The sequence below is a fragment of the Hemitrygon akajei genome, chromosome 19 (genome assembly GCF_048418815.1).
Source record: "Hemitrygon akajei chromosome 19, sHemAka1.3, whole genome shotgun sequence".
NCBI classification, from domain to species: Eukaryota; Metazoa; Chordata; class Chondrichthyes; order Myliobatiformes; family Dasyatidae; genus Hemitrygon; species Hemitrygon akajei.
The window spans coordinates 75,337,182-75,354,797 of NC_133142.1; the positions used below are offsets into that span (position 1 = coordinate 75,337,182).

The following is a 17,616-nucleotide window of genomic DNA, read 5'->3' on the forward strand; positions in this document are numbered from 1 at the left end:
CACCTTGACCAGGTGGACTACACCATAGGGTTCCGAAAGAGATAACAGAAGAAATTGTGGAGGCATTAGTAATGATCTTTCTAGAATCACTACCTTCTGGCATGGTTCTGGAGCACTGGAAAATTGCAAATGTCACTCCACTCTTCAAGAAGGGAAGGAGGCAGAAGAAAGGAAATTATAGGCCTGTAAGCCTGAACTCAGTGGTTGAGAAGATGTTGGAGTTGATTGTTAAGGATGAAGTCTCACGGTACTTGGAGGCACATGATAAAATAGACCAAAGTCAGCATGGATTCCTTAAGGGTATATCTTGCCTGACAAGATATTACAGGAAAGATACTAGTATGGATAAAGGATGGCTGATTGGCAGAAGGCAAAGAGTGGGAATGAAATGAGCCTTTTCTGGTTGGCTGACAGTGACTAGTGGTGTTCTGTAGGGGTTGGTGTTGGGACCACTTCTTTTTACATTATATACCAATGATTTAGATTATGGAATTGATGGCTTTGTGGCCAAGTTTGCAGACAATATGAAGCAGATAGGCAGAGGGGCAGGTAGTGCTGAGTAAGCAGGGAGGCTGCAAAAGCACTAAAGCAGATTAGGAGAATGGGCAAGAAGTAGCGGATGGAATACAGTGTCCGAAAGTGTATGGTCATGCACTTTGGCAGAAGGAATAAAAGCACAGACTATTTTCGAAACAGGTAGTAATCAAAATCTGAGGTGCAAAGGGACTTTGGAGTCCTCTTGCAGGATTCCCTAACGGTAAACTTGCAGGTTGAGTTGGTGGTGAGGAAGCCAAATGCAGTGTTAGCATTTGTTTTGAGAGGACTATAATATAGAAACATGAATGTAATGCTGAGGCTTTATAAGGCACTGGTAAGGCCTCACATGGAGTACTGTGAGCAGTTTTGGGCTCTTTATCTAAGAAAAGACATGCTGACATTGGAGAGGGGTCAGTGGGGGTTCACGAGAAGGATTCCAGGAATGTTACTGCATGAAGAGTTTGATGGTTCTGAGCCTGCGCTTGTTGCAATTTTGAAGAATGGGGAGGGATTTCACTGAAACCTATCAGATGTTGAAAGGGCTAAATAGAGTGGATGTGGACAGGATGTGTCCTATAGTGGGGGGATCTAGGACCAGGGGCACAGACTCTGAATAGCAGGATGCCCATTTAGAACAGAGATATGGAGGTCCATCTTGAGTCAGAGAGTGATGAATCTGTCTGGATTTTTTGCCACAGGCAGCTGTAGAGGACAAATCATTGGACAGAGGTTGATAGATTCTTGATTAGTCAGGACATGAAGGGATATGGGGAGAAGTCGGGAGACTGGGGCTGAGAGGTAAAATGGATCAGCCACAATGTAATGGCAGAGCAGATTTGATGGGCCAAATGGCCTAATTCTGCTCCTATATCTTATTATCTTAACCTATGACCTCTAGTTCTAGTCTCACTCGACCTCAGTGGATGTTAGCACTGTGACCTAGAAACATAGAAAATTTTCAGCACAATACAGGCCCTTCGGCCCACAAAGCTGTGCTGAACATATCCTTACTTTAGAAAGTACATAGGGTTACCTATAGCCCTCTATTTTCCTAAGCTTCATGTACCTATCTAGGAGTCTTTTACAAGACCCTATCGTATCTGCCTCCACCACCGCCGCCGGCAGCCCATTCCACACACTCACCACTCTCTGTGTAAAAAACTTACCCCTGACGTCTTCTCGTGCTAGCCATTTCAGCCCTGGGAAAAGCTTCTGACTATCCACATGATCAATGTCTCTCATCATCTGATACACCTCTGTCAGGTCATCTCTCATCCTCTGTCGCTCCAAGGAGAGAAGGTCAAGTTTACTCAACCTATTCTCATAAGGCATAACCCCCAATCCAGGCAACAACCTTGTAAATCTCCTCTGCAGCCTCTCTATAGTTTCCACATCGTTCCTGTAGTGAGGCAACCAGAACTGAGCACAGAACTCCAAGTGGGGTCTGACCAGGGTCCTATATAGCTGCAACATTACCTCTCAGCTTTTGAATTCAATTCCATGGTTGATGAAGGCCAATACACTGTATGCCTTCTTAACCACACAGTCAACCTGCGTAGCAGCTTTGAGTGTCCTATTGACTCAGATCCCAAGATCCTTCTGATCCTCCACACTGCCAAGATTCTTACCACTAGTACTAAATTCTGCCATCATATTTGATCCACCAAAATGAATCACCTCACACTAACCTGGGTTGAACTCCATCTGCCGCTTCTCAGCCCAGTTTTGCATCCTATCAATGTCCTGTTGCAACCTCTGACAGCCCTCCACACTATCCACAACACCCCCAATCTCTGTGTCATCAATGTGACCTGCAGCAGACATATTGTACTGGAGGATTCTGTGAGCAGCTTTTCCCCTTCTCCCCCCACCCCTTGTGCAAATTGTTAAAAGCTTCTCTTGAGTTCTATATTTGTAAATCAGACTCATGATAAAGGCCCTAATACCCTAACTCTGGGAAATGTGCCACTGTCCACCAATGGAGACCCTTGTTAGAGCAGAAAGCTTCCCAGTACCTGAGCCAGTTCAAGCCAGAGCTGTCTACAAATAGACTATGTCTGCAGCTGTCCTGTCCCCTCACTCTTAATAACTTACTGTCAATTGCACCATTCCTATACACATCTGGTCAACTGACAAAAGTTTAGGAGCAGACCTAGTCTGTCTTCCATTTACAAATGCATGGCTAGAGGCCCCATTCCTCACCCTGGATTAATATTTAATTCTCCTGAACCATGCAATGATAAATAAGCAGGAACTGTAAAACTAATCCCACCATCAGAGAGCTCTCTGTTAACTATTAAACTGCTGAATGAACAGGAATTTGTCATCCGGAGAACATCACAACTGCACCACTACTTGATGTAATAAATTCTCCTGAGGATGAACTGTGCATAACCCTTAACCTGCTAACCCAGCACAAATTCAGTACAGTTGCAAAGTACATAAAGCCTACTGCTGAGTAATAAAGGCATCTATTGCATTATGAGTAACCCTTAATCCGCTGGACAAACTTTATGCACAATGCTCACCCCAGTTATTCAGATTCCAAACTTTTTTCCACCACTGTCTCTGGTAAGAGCTCTTCACAGTAATTTATTTCCCATTCCCCCGTAGACTTAATGGTACAGGAAGTAATCCTTCCTTTTGAGTAGAAGAGGAATTCCACAAGTTTTTGGTTGGAAGATGAAATAAACATATCATTGTGCTCGAAGTTATGATTTATATTTCAGTAACATATATTTTCCCCAGGGTGGAAATGCATAATACAAGGAGGTATACTTTAAGGTGCTGGGATGAAAGTACAGGGGGCATGTCATAGGCAGACACATCGGGAACATGAATGAAATAGGCTCATGGATGAAAGTACAGGGGGCATGTCATAGGCAGGCTTCTTTGCACAGAGTGGTGGGTGCATGAAATGTGCTGCCTGGGTGGAGGTAAAGGCAGACACATCGGGAACATGAATGAAATAGGCTCATGGATGAAAGAAAAATTAGGGCTATGTGGGAAGGATGGGCTAGATGGATCTTGGAATAGGTTAAAAGTACATGCTGCCTTCTTATTGCTACCATCAGAGAGGAGGTACAGGAATCCGATGACACAAACTCTGTTTTAGGAATACATGCAAAATGCTGGAGGAATAGTCCAGCTGAAGGGTCTCGGCCCAAAACGTCGACTGTACTCTTTTCCATAGATGCTGCCTGGCCTGCTGAGTTCCTCCAGCATTTTGTGTGTGTTGCTTGGATTCCCAGCATCTGCAGATTTTCTAATGCCAATGTTTTATGAACAGCTTTTTCCCCTCTGCCATCAGATTTCTGAATGGGCAGCAAATCAACCCCTGAACATTTCCTCACTAGCTTTGCTCTTTTTGCACTACATGTTTAATTTAATTTTCATACAACACTGCGCTAAAGTCTTCAGCAGATATAGATCTATATATAAATTTAGGGTGCCTAAGACTTTTGCACAGTACTGTAGTATTTTTATGTAATGCACTGTACAGCTGCTGCTGGAAAAAAAACAAATTTCATGACATGAGTGATGATAAACCTGTTTCTGATATGGGTCTCTTTTGTGGACTGAGAGTGGGAAGGGGGCAGGGAGAGGGGAATCATGGGTTGGGACAAGGAGAAGAGAGAGGGGAGGGAGAGGGAAGCAACAGAGAGACATACTGTAATGATCAATAAACCAATTGTTTGGAACCTACTGACCTTGTTTGGTGTCTCAGGGCTGGGTGTGACTCCACCCACGGCACCCCAGCACTCCTCTGCCACCTGTCCCACACCCCTCCCGCAACGTTCCACCCTTGCCATTCCCTCTATCCCATCAGATTCACAAACTCACTGTCTGCTCCATGTTGACAATATGTGCCTGACTTTGCCCAGTTCTGTATATATATATATATATTTATTGAAATGTATAGTTTTTTATGTATTGCACTGTACTGCTACCAAAAGCAACAAATTTCATGACACATGTCTGTGTCAATAAACCTAACTGTGATTCAGATTCATAAAGGGTTGACACAATATAGTGGTGTGAAAGGCCTGTACTGTGCTGCACTGCTTTATGTTTAACTTCTATGTTTTAATATCAACTTTGTTAAAAGTGTAAAGATAATAATGCTAGAAATAAGTCATATGTGCTAGGAACATGATATAATTACCTATGTACTTCAAATTCTGCTTCTGAAACTGAATTCAACTTGCCTATGTTACAAAATTGTATGTCTATCAGATATAATGGGACAAATTTCTACACCAGTTCTCCTCTCCTTTTGTCCTCGTATTTGCTGTATTCTCCAGCTGAAAAAATTACAATCTCCTCACAGCTCAACGAGCAACAGCATCACAGTAATCTATCCAGTTTCCTCCAAAAGCAATTCCCAAATCCATGAGCTTTATCACCAAGAAAGACAAGGACAATAGGTGCATAGAAACACTGTCACCTGCAAATTCCTCTCAAAGCACCATTCTGACTTGGAAAAGTATTGATGGTCCTTCACTGGATCTAAATGGAGGCTTGTGTGCCTCAATGAACTGGAGAGCTATGTTGACTGGAGTCAGGACTTGATGCTTTGGCTCTCGGTAGGGTAACCCATGCCAAGCAGGTCAAAGGGTAGAGGCCAGACTAAGAGTGGTCCAGTGGTCCTGCAGACTGGGGATTCAGTTCAAGGCTACCAACACTGACTGGTAAAACAAAATTGTTACAGAAGCAGCAATGGAGAATTCTTCTACATCTGTGAGTGATGGTAATCCTGACTCTTTACCCAGAACTTGTACTAGTGAAAACGGAGCCACTGACACAATGAAGGAAGTCCTGAACACCGCCAGAGATAGAGGGTCTTCATTGCTGCCCTCAACACCAGTGGCGTTAAGGTCAGTAGGAACCCAACAGATGTAGTTTAAGAATGCAACTCACCACCATCCACTGCAGGGTGCATAAGAATGGATAAATAATAACCTTTCAGAAAATGATCTTGAAATTGAACATGCAAAAGAAAAATAGTTAGCAATCTCCTGCCTTTTATTTTCTTTGCTTCCTTTGGAAGAAACTTGGTTGAATTTTCATGTCCCATGTCATTTTCCCTTATTAACTGTCAAAGTTAATTTAGGAATCTGAGATGTTTTTCTGTTTGTACATTTCCAAATTACAACAACAGTTAAGAACAGTTCAATTGCCATATAAGACTCTAAAATCATCAAGGATTATCACCATACAGGTCATGCCCTCTTCTCCTTACTGCCATAGAGCAGTAGATACATGAACCTTAGGAGCCATACCACCAAGTTCAGGAACAGTTATTACCCCTCAACCATCAGGTATAACTTCCATTACCCTTACTCTGAACCAAATCTATGACCTACAGACTCACTTTCAAGGAATCTTTACAACTTATGTTCTCTGTTTTATTTCTCTATGCACAGTTTGTTTTCCTTATTTTGCACAAGGTTGTCTGTCAGTTTATGTATAGTAAATTAATCTCAAGGTAGCATCAAGGTAGTATCAAGGTACTTTGATAATAAATTTACTTTGAACTCTGATCTAAAAATTCACCTACTGACAATATTACTAAAGTGTTCAACCTAAACTGATGAGTACTTTGATAATACCAACATATATGCCCTGGTGGACTGAGGATTTGAAGTGACACCCAAGCATTTGGGGGCCAGATATGTTCAGAGAATATGTCCCTCATTGTTGGTGGATGGGTGTTTATTGAGCTATTGCCAATATAATGTCAGAGGAAGGGCTCTGTAAAATTTAACCCATTCCTCTCCACAACAGTTATTGCACCACTTCTACACTCCAGGAGCATCGACTCACCCTGTTTTTTCCTCGATGTTGAGAAAAGCTTGTATCACCAGTGGGAGTTCATACTTCACGATGTAAAGGTAACTGGACATGGCTGAAAGCAAATGAAAAGTCATTGACGTTTAAACCCTGATTAGACCACACCTGGAATATTGTGTTCAGTTCTAGTCATCTCATTATAAAGATGTGGAAAGAGGGTGCAGAGGAGATTTACCAGGATGCTGCCTCGACTAGAGAGCATGTCTTGTGAGGATAGATTGAGCTAGCAAGAGCTTTTCTCTTTGGAGTAGAGGAGGATGAGAGATAACTTGATAGAGGTGTACAGAATGAGAAGAGGCAGAGACATTTTCCAAAGATAGAAGTGACTAATATGAGGGGCATAATTCTAAGGTGATTAGGAGGTATGTCAGAGGTGTGCAACACCTTGCACACACATTGCCAGGGGTAGTGGTAGAGGCAGATACATTAGGGACTCTTACACAGGCACAAGTGTGATAGAAATTTGTAGGGCTATGTATGAGGGAAGGGTTAGATTGATTTTAGAGGAGGTTAATAGGGTGGAGCAACATTGTGCACTGAAGGGCTTGTCTTGAGCTGTGATGTTCTATAATTAAATACCACTTGTGGCTGAGGGAAAGTAATGAACTGGAAACTGGACCTTTGGAAGTTTCAGGTCGTTCTGCATGAAAACATTTATGAGGACATTAGCCCCTAGGCTCCAACAGCCACACACATTAAGCACATTTAATTATTTGATAACTGCTTTAGAATATCCTGAAATAAGACAGAAAATTTTGGAATTTATCAGCACGTCAGGCAACATCTCTGCAGGGATAAGCAATGTTTCAGGTCAATGAAATTTTATTAGTATTGGTTAAACTGCGAAGATGGTGCTAGCAAAACACAGCAACACTTTGCAGGCAGCAAACAAAACTACCTTCTTTCTTTGATAGTCTTTATGGTGTGGAATTTTGCGTGAATTCTATTCTGTCTCTTTGCAAGAAGATGAATCTCAAGGATATATAGGGTGTACCTACTTTGATAATAAATGTACTTTGAACTTTTGATGATTTCTGCATGAATATTTCCAACATATTCTATTTCAGATTTGCAGCAACTTCAATGATTTGCTTTTGAGATATGCTGAGGTTGTGTAAGATATTTTATCCATACAAATCTTTACAGTTTTTCTCTTTTATTTTCAGAATATCCAAGTGATTAGCTTATTCAGTGTCACTGGCACACATTTCCTGTGGGTATTTACAACAGAGAATTGTAGAGTCATATATGCAACAAAAGGCTATTTGGCCTGCAGAGACTATGCCAACCGTTGGCATTCATTTATTTAAAAGCATTCATTTATATTAATCCTAATCATATTTATTCTTCCCACATTCCCGTTAACTCCATGCCATTTTCACCACTTGCCTACACACTAGAAGCTAATAGCAGTGGGTAATTAATGCAGACATCTTTGAGATACAGGAGGAAAGCAGAGCACCCACGGAAATCCACACAAGAACATGTATGAACTCCACACAGACAGCACCAGAGGTCAGGAGTGAACTTGGGAAAATGGAGCTTTGCCATTGTACCATCATGAGTCTGAGTCATTATTATATTCATTGACTCATTCTAAGAAATAGGAACAGAATTAAGACTGTTCAGCCCAACGAGTCTGCTTTATAATTTAATAATGACAGATTTATTATCCAGCTCAACCCATTCTCCTGACTTCTTCCCATAACCTTTGACACCCTTACGAATCAGGAACAAATCAACCTACACTTTAAATATTCCAAATGACCTAGCCTCCACAGCTGTTGGTGGCAATGAATTCCATCCTCTAGCTTAAGAAATTTCTCCACATCCATGTTCTAAAGGGACATCCTTGTATTCTGAAGCTGGACCCCTTGTCCTAGACTCCCCCACCATTGAAAACATCCTCTTGGCATCCACTCTTTTTAGGTCTTTCAATATCCGATAGGTTTCAATGAAAACCTATGTTGGATGTTATGAGAATGCAGGGTGACTTGGACAGGTTGGGTGAGTGGGCAAATGTATGGCAGATGCAGTTTAATGTGGATAATTGTGAGGTTATCCACTTTGGTGGCAAGAACAGGAAGGCAGATTACTATCTAAATGGAGTCAAGTTAGGAAAAGGGGAAGTACAATGAGATCTAGGTGTTCTTGTACATCAGTCAATGAAAGCAAGCATGCAGGTACAGCAGGCAGTGAAGAAAGCTAATGGCATGCTGGCCTTTACAACAAGAGGAATTGAGCATAGGAGTAAAGAGGTCCTTCTGCAGCTGTACAGGGCCCTGGTGAGACCCCACCTGGAGTATTGTGTGCAGTTTTGATCTCCAAATTTGAGGAAGGACATTCTTGCTATTGAGGGAGTGTAGCGTAGGTTCACAAGGTTAATTCCCGGAATGGTGGGACTGTCATATGTTGAAAGATTGGAGCGACTGGGCTTGTATACATTGGAATTTAGAAGGATGAGAGGGGATCTGATTGAAACACATAAGATTATTAAGGGATTGGACACGCTGGAGGCAGGAAGCATGTTCCCGCTGATGGGTGAGTCCAGAACTAGAGGCCACAGTTTAAGAATAAGGGGTAGGCCATTTAGAACAGAGATGCAGAAAAATCTTTTCACCCAGAGAGTGGTGGATATGTGGAATGCTCTGCCCCAGAAGGCAGTGGATACATTCAAGAGAGAGTTAGATAGAGCTCTTATAGATAGCGGGGTCAAGGGATATGGGGAGAGGGCAGGAACAGGTACTGATTGTGTATGATCAGCCATGATCACAGTGAATGGTGGTGCTGGCTAGAAGGGCCGAATAGCCTACTCCTGCACCTACTCTCTATTGTCTATTAAAACCCATGCGCTGTTCTAAACTCCAGTGAGTACAGAGCCAGAGTCATTAAACATTCCTCATATGTTAGCCCTTTCATTGCCAGAACCTCCTCTGGATCCCATCCAACACCAGCACAAAGACAACCAACTAGGATTCTCAAGTAAGCTAGTGATGTGTGGAGAGGAAAGTAAACAAGACAAATTATAAGATCCCCAAAGGACACATGGCAGGGACCCATAGGGAGATATATTATGCATTCAGTGTGAAGAATATTGATGTTATGAAAGTCACAGGTGCAGTGCGATGCTGGCCTGCTCCTTTGAACAATTGTTAAGTTCAGAGGGTGACGGGTCACTAATGAGCAGATGTTAGTCAGCCTTAGGGAGCTTGAAGGGAGTAGTTGGCCACGCAGAGGATGCAGGTGCGATGATGCATCACTGTTCATGGTTCAATCAGACTCAACAAACTGTCATCTACATTTTGATAGCATTTTGCACATTCAGGTATTGGAACACAGGAAAATTTCAAATCCCTCAAATAATACATCCTCCCCATGGAACGCGTAGGTTTCCGAGTGCTCTGGTTTTCTCCCACAGTCCAAAGGTGTACCGCTTAGTAAGTTAGTTGGTGATTGTAAATTGTCCTGGGATTTGGCTTGGGCGTTTCTGGGAGGTATGGCTTATAAGGCCAGAAGGGGCTATACTACACTGCAGCTCAATACATACATAAATAAATAAAGTGAAAATATTCCCAAAATAGTACCAAGCTGCGATCTCCATGGTTCCGTGTTAGTTGCTTTTTAGTGGGCAGGAATATGGGGTAATGAGAGGACAGGCCGGAGTCTTAGTCTCCACTCCACATTCCTGGGGTTAGAGTACTGCATATGTTCATGGGTGGAAGGGAGAACGGGGCTTGTTTTGCTGATTTTGTCTTGTTGCTTGTTGTGCTCTGTGTTGTTCTACAGAGCACTGTAGGCAAGCTATGTTAGCACCAGAATATGTGGCGACATTCGTGGGCTGCCCCCAGCACACTGGTTGCTAACTCAAATGACAGATTTCACTGTATTTGTAGTGTATTTGATATTTGAGTAATATTGTATATATATTGTTTGATTATTCTTTGTTTGATTACAGAATTCATTATGGATTATAGGTCAGAAGTAGATCACTGAAGAAAATCGAAGTCAGTTCCTGTGTTTTTCTTTTGATTAGTTTCTGGAGTTACAAAACATAACAGTAGTGATGAGGAAGTTTTAAAATGAATCTGAGATGACTACCTACCTGCTGAAGCAAGTTAAAATACATTTTCTTCAGAAGGGGAGAGATTTTCAAGTTAAAAAAAAGCAAAGCATGTTTTTCTCTTAGGAAGCGGAGAGAGACGTTCAAGTTTTAAAAAAGGAGAAAAACAGTTCACAAACTGTGAGTATCAGGTGATAATCATAATAATAATTAAAAAAGCAGCAATGGCTGGCTACATCAGAAGGATAGATGTGTTTGATTGCACAACAGATAACTGTATGATTTATACAGTATGAATTGAGCAGTATTTCGAAGCAAATGAAATAGCTGATGAGAAACAAGTTCCAGTGTTGCTGAGTGTGGTATCAAAAAGCATATAGATTGCTTAGAAGTTTAAATGCTCCAAACAAACCAATCAATATTAACTTTACTGCTATCATGAACATAATGCAGGAACATTTAGAACCAAAACCATTGTTGATTCAGAATGATTTAAGTTTCATAAGCACAATCGAAAGGAAGGGGAGTCCATTTCAGCTCATATGGACAAACTGAAGAGATTACACAAGTATTGTCAGTCCAGTGATGGGTTTAAGGATGCACTGAGAGATGGTTCAGTTTGTGAACTCTTACAAGAAAGCATTCAAAATGACTCCTAGCCAAAGCACAACTCACATTTAAAAGAGCAGTTGAAATTGCGTTATCAATAAAAAGAGCAGCTAGAGGCACAAGGAGGTTGCAGTCAGGAATGACAGTGAGCATAAACAAAATTTTAATGTCTAAACAGAAACCTGTCTGGCAGAACAAATTGTGTTACTGTTGTGGGAGGGGCTCATATACACCAGACCAATGCAGATTTACAGGCAAAACTTGAGGAAATGCAATGAAGTAGGACACATATAAAGAGCACACTGGGCAAACAAAAATAAATGGACTGCACAGAGAAGAGATAAAAAGTCAAGTTGCAGTTTCAAAAGGAGCACCTTGATGAAAAATCTGATAATGATGAGAGTAACTCTGGACTGGGTAGCCTTGAGATTTAAAATATCAAAATGAACAAGATACAAACAATATGCCTTATACCAGAAGTGAACAGTAAACTAATTACTAATTAAGATGGAATTAGTCACTGGTTCAGCTGTTTCAGTCATTCCACCAAATGAGTTTGAATCGCATTTCAAAGATATTAAACCGAAGTTTGCAGATATCCAGCTAAGAGCTTATTCTGGAGAAAAGATAACACCTGTGGGAATGGCATTTGTAGCAGTGAAATACAACAGTTAATAAGCCACATTGGGCTTGTATGTGCTAAAAGTGGGAGGGCAAACATTGTGGGGTCATGATTGGTTGAGAAAAGTACAATGCAATTGAAGTTCTATCCACTATTTGCATGCCACATCCCCTGCAAGAGAGTCAACTGAAAGCAAATTAAGAAAGGTACTGGATGTCACAGCAGTGTTCAAGATTGGCATTCAAAAACTCAAACATATCAAGGGTAAAATAGTGTTAAATGAAAATGCCACACCCAAATTTTACAAAGCCTGTCTGGTTTCTTATGCCATCTGTGATAAAATAGCCAGTGAGCTAGATCATATGGAGGCAGAAAGAATTCTCTCTGGGCTCTTGAGTAGAGCACCAGTGGTACCGGTGGCCAAGACGGATGGGTCTATCAGGACCTGTGGTGATCTTAAGGTCACTATCAACCCAGTACTGAGAGTAGATCAATAGTTTCTGCTCAGAATAGAGATATCTTCCTGGAAGGAAACACTTCAGTGGACTCAGTTGAGGCCTACCTCCAGATGGGGATGGAAGAAAAGTCCAAAGTTTTTCTCACCATAAACACTCATAAAGGGCTTTATTGCTATGATAGGCTTTGGTTTTGAGTAACATCTGCACCTGTACTCTGGCAGAAAGCTATGGAACAGGTGCTGCAAGGCTGCCCAGGCACTCACTGTTACCTAGATAACATCAATTTTACCAGTAAGGATGACAAGGAACATCTCCAAAATCTCAAGGTAGTGTGAAAAGATTAGATGACTATGGGTGCAGACAGGAGTGAATTCTTTACAATTACTGTGGTCACACCATTGACACAACAGGATTACACAGCCTTGCTGAGACTCAGAAAACTTGAGCAGTGCTGGAAGTTCCAAAGCCAAAGGACGTGTCACAGTTGTGGCCCTTCTTAAAGAGTTGTCAGTTACTATAACAGGTAACTGCCAAATCTGGCTGCTACGCTCCACCCCTTGAACTCATTACTATAGATATGGAAGAAATGGCAATGGAAAAAGCAATGTGAGGTGGCTTTTCAAGAAGCAAAGGAATTGGTGACATCGGACACTGTACTCAAACATTATGTTCCACATCATCCACTGAACCCTTCCTGTGATGCCTGTCCTTATGGTGTAGGTGCAGCCATATGACGTTCTGAGTGATGGAAGTGAACACCCCATAGCCTTTGCATTATGTTCCCTTACCGCTGAAGAGAAAAATTATGCACAGATTGACAGAGAGTCCTTGAGTCTGGGTCGTTGTGTAAAATGTTTCAACCAGTACTTATATGGGAGAGAATTTATGCTCATTACTGATCATCAACTACCAGTGTCAATTTTAAATTCACAGAAGGGTGTTCACTAACAGCAACAGCAGGAACACAGATGAGCTCTGTTTCTTGAAGGACACAGCTATAAGTTCGAATTCAAGGGGATCACTAATCATGGAAATGATGATGGATTGGCCTGTTCACCCTTGGAAAAGGAAATAGAAAAATTTACTAACAAGGACACTACTCTTGATACATTCTCACTAATGAAAACTGAAAATCTCCATGTTATGGATGAGCTGATTCAAAGGGAAATCAGAAAAGAACCCACACTGTCTCAGGTCTACACGGCCGTTCACAATAGCTAGAAGGTGCAGTATGAATTCCAGTTCCCCCATTTTTAACCAGCCCGGGATGAACTTGACAAAGGTTGCCTTATGTGGAGATTGAGAGTTTCTGTACCATCCAATCTGAGAGCTGAAGCGTTGGAGATGCCACATAGTCATCTAGGCATGTTCAAAATGAAAGCATTGGCTCAAAGCAGATTAAGCAGTTTTCCATGCACTGTTCAGGATGCCAACGTGTTTTCCAGGTGTCTTGGTACATATTGGTACCAATGACATAGGAAGGAAAAGCAAAAAGGTCCTGAAAAGAGATTTTAGAGAACTAGGTAGAAAGCTGAGAAGCAGGATCTGCAAGGTAGTAATTTCTGGATTGCTGCCTGTGCTACACGCAGGTGAGGGTAGAAAAAGGATGATCTGGCAGATAAATGCTTGGAGAGAAGCTAGGGCAGGGAGCAGGGCTTCAGATTCTTGGGTCATTGAGATCTCTTCTGGGGGATGTATGAACTGTTCAAAAGTGATTGGTTGCACCTGAACCCGAGGGGGACCAATATTCTCCTGGTTTGTTAGAGCTGCTGGGGAGGGTTTAAACTAACTTGGCAGGAGGGTGGGAACCAGCGTGATAGGACTCAAGTTAGGACAGATGGTAATGAAGTAAAGATAGCGTGCAGTCAGACTGTCAGGAAGGGCAGGCAGGTGATGGGACATAGTCCCAGCCAACAGGGTGAGCATCAGTACATTAGGGATGCAGAATCAAAAAGGGTAGCAAATACGGTACTCAGAAGTGTTGTATCTCAATGTGTGGAGTATAAGAAATAAGGTGGATGATCTTGTGGCACTATTACAGATTGCTAGGTATATTTTGGCCATCAGTGAATCGTGGTTAAAGGATGATTGTAGTTAGGAGCTGAATGTCCAAGGTTACACATTGTATCGGAGGGATAGGAAAGTATTCAGAAGGAGGCGTGGCTCTACTGGTAAAGAATGGCATCAAATCAGTAGAAAGATGTGACATAGGATCGAAAGATCTTGAACCCTTGTTGGTTAAGTTTAGAAACTGCAAGCGTAAAAGGACCTTGATGGCAGTTATATACAGGCCTCCTGACAATGGCTGGGAGGTGGACCACAGATTATAACAGGAAATAGAAAAGGTGTGTCAAAAGGGCAATGTTATGGTCATCATGGGAGATTTTAACATGCAGGTCAATTGGGAGAATCAGGTTGGTAATGGATCTCAAGACAGTGAGTTCGTCGAATGTCTAAGAGATGGTTTTTTAGAACAGTTTGTCGTTGAGCCCACTAGAGGTTCTGCTATACTGGATTAGGTGTTATGTAATGAACCAGAGGCGATTAGAGAGCTGAAGGTAAAAGAACGCTTAGGAACCAGTGATCACAATATGATCGAGTTCAACAGTATTTCAGTGGAGTAAGGGAAATTACAGTGGTATGAGAAAGGAGATGGCCAAAGTAAATTGGAAGGAGGTGCTGGCAGGGATGACAGCAGAGCAGAAATAGCATGCATTTCTGGGAAAAATGAGGAAGGTGTGTATTCCAAAAATGAAGAAATACTCAAAAGGCAAAACAGTACAACCGTGGCTGACAAGGGAAGTCAAAGCTAATGTAAAAACAAAAGAGAGGGCATACAACAAAGCAAGAATTAGTGGGAAGATAGAGGATTGGGAAGTTCTTAAAAACCTACAGAGAGCAACTAAAAGAATAATTATTAGAAGAGAGAAGATGAAATATGAAAGCAAGCTAGCAAATAATAGCAAAGTGGATAGTAAAAGCTTTTTCAAGTATGTAAAAAATAAAAGAGAGATGAGAGTGGATATAGGATCACTAGAAAATGAGGTAGGAGAAATAATAAAGGGGAACAAGGAGATGGCACTTGAACTAAATGAATATTTTGCATCAGTCTTCACTGTGGAAGACACTAGCAATGTGCCAGATGTTGCAGTGTATGATGAAGGAAGAGAAGTGGGTGCAGTTACTACTACAAGACAGAAGGTGCTCAAAAAGCTGAAAGACCTAAAAGTACATTAGTCACCCAGACCGGATGAACTGCACCCTAGGGTTCTGAAAGAGGTAGAGTTAGAGATTGTGGCAGCCACTGGATTCTGCCAAATGTCACTCCACTCTCTAAGAAAGGAGCAAGGCAGCAAAAAGGAAATTATAGACCAGTCACACACACAAAATGCTGGTGGAACATAGCAGGCCAGGCCATGATGGAATGGCAGAGCAGACTTGATGGGCCGAATGGCCTAATTCTGCTCCTATGGCATGTCTAAAGGATGCCAAATACAGTGCTTCTCCATACCTAGGAATGGCCTCCTTTGCCCTAACAGAGGATTCATGTGGATTTTGCCAGAATATTCATGGGCACAAATTTCTTGGTAGTAGTGGATGTAGCTGCAAAGTGGCCAGAAGTATTCCCAATAACCTCCACTACAGCCTCTAGCTATCTTGCAGACAACCAGTAACCAAAGATCCATGGTCCTCTGAGGTACAGAATTTCATCGACTTCTGGTTTCAGTTCATACCACTGAAAAGAGGATTTTTCTGAGGGTTACATTGTATTATCCTGCTCGGCTTTATGAATATTGGGATCCTCAGTGAATAATGAAACAATCGAAATATATTTGTTATAGTAGCACACACACAAAATGCTGGAGGAACTCAGCAGGTCAGAAAACATCTATGGAAAGGAATAAAGAGTCGACATTTTGGTAGGTGAAGCCAGGTGAGGGGGAGTTTCAGTGGGTGGAAGAGGGGGGATGAAGTCAGAATGAAGAAGGATACTGATAGGAGAGGAGAGTGGATCCTGATAAAGAGGAGGATCCACCTACCTTCCCCCTCAGCTGGCTTCAACCGTCACCTTCTAACTTGTACTCCTTCCCCTCCCCCACCTTCTTATTCTGGTTTCTTCCCCTTTTCTTTTCATTCCCAATGAAGGGTCTCGGCCCAAAATATTGACTGTTCATTCATTTCCATAGATGCTGCCTGGCCTGCTGAGTTCCTCCATCATTTTGTGCGTGTTGCCTTGGGTTTCCGGCATCTACAGAATTTCTCATGCACATTCATCAACAGTACCTGTGCCTGTACCTGTACCAAAACCAGTACCTGTGCCTGTACCTGTACCAAAACCAGTGCCTGTGCCTGTACCTGTGCCTGTACCTGTACCAAAACCAGTGCCTGTGCCTGTACCTGTACCAAAACCAGTGCCTGTGCCTGTACCTGTACCAAAACCAGTGCCTGTGCCTGTACCTGTGCCAAAACCAGTGCCTGTGCCTGTACCTGTGCCAAAATCAGTGCCTGTGCCTGTACCTGTGCCAAAATCAGTGCCTGTGCCTGTACCTGTACCAAAACCAGTGCCTGTGCCTGTACCTGTACCAAAACCAGTGCCTGTGCCTGTACCTGTGCCAAAATCAGTGCCTGTGCCTGTACCTGTACCAAAACCAGTGCCTGTGCCTGTACCTGTGCCAAAATCAGTGCCTGTGCCTGTACCTGTACCAAAACCAGTGCCTGTGCCTGTACCTGTGCCTGTACCTGTACCAAAACCAGTGCCTGTGCCTGTACCTGTACCAAAACCAGTGCCTGTGCCTGTGCCTGTGCCTGTACCTGTACCAAAACCAGTGCCTGTGCCTGTACCTGTGCCAAAATCAGTGCTGTCAAAGGTAAATGCTACATTTCAAGCCTGATGAATTCTCAGGCCTTCAGTTTGACTTCTTACCTCCGATATTCTGCAGGGTGATCGCGATAGCAGCAGCTAATTTTCCTGTGGTTCCAAACGCCCTAAGACCAAGCTGCTCATAAGCACGGATTCCTGGGTAGTGGAATAAAGGCTGATTTTAGTCACTAGACAAAAAGCCCAGATTGTGTTTGCACATATTTGGATATCCAAAAAGCACACCTTAAAACCAAAAGGCACTAACAACTAGTAACATGGAAAGGCAGCGATGACGCTCAGGGCTTTATCAGCAGGAGGCATGCTACCCGTTTGAAAATAAGCAACCAACTAATATTAAAGACTGCATAAATATCAGATTCCGCAGAGAGTTGTGAATTCAGCCATCTCCATCGTGAGCACTAGCTTCCCCAGCATTGTGGACACCTTCAAAAGACGGTATCCATCATCCCCACTGCCCAGGACATGTCCTCTTCTCATTGCTACCATCATGGGGGAGATATGGAGCCTGAAGTCACACACTCAACATTTCAGGGCCAGCTCCTTCCCCTCTGCCATCAGATTTCTGAATGGACAATGAACCCATGAACACTACCTC

At 42.5% G+C, this 17,616-nt stretch overlaps 1 protein-coding gene across 3 annotated transcripts in view; it reads right to left on the reverse strand.

Moving 5' to 3' along the window:
- Window positions 1-17,616, reverse strand: part of slc38a3b (solute carrier family 38 member 3b) — a 284,604-nt gene that overhangs the window by 186,737 nt on the left and 80,251 nt on the right. For all 3 annotated transcript variants that reach the window (XM_073072906.1, XM_073072905.1, XM_073072904.1), the window contains exons 6-7: window positions 17,064-17,156; window positions 6,364-6,445 (exon numbers count right to left, since the gene is read on the reverse strand). In XM_073072906.1, the coding sequence (XP_072929007.1) occupies window positions 6,364-6,445; window positions 17,064-17,156 (175 nt within the window). The remainder of the gene's footprint in view (window positions 1-6,363; window positions 6,446-17,063; window positions 17,157-17,616) is intronic.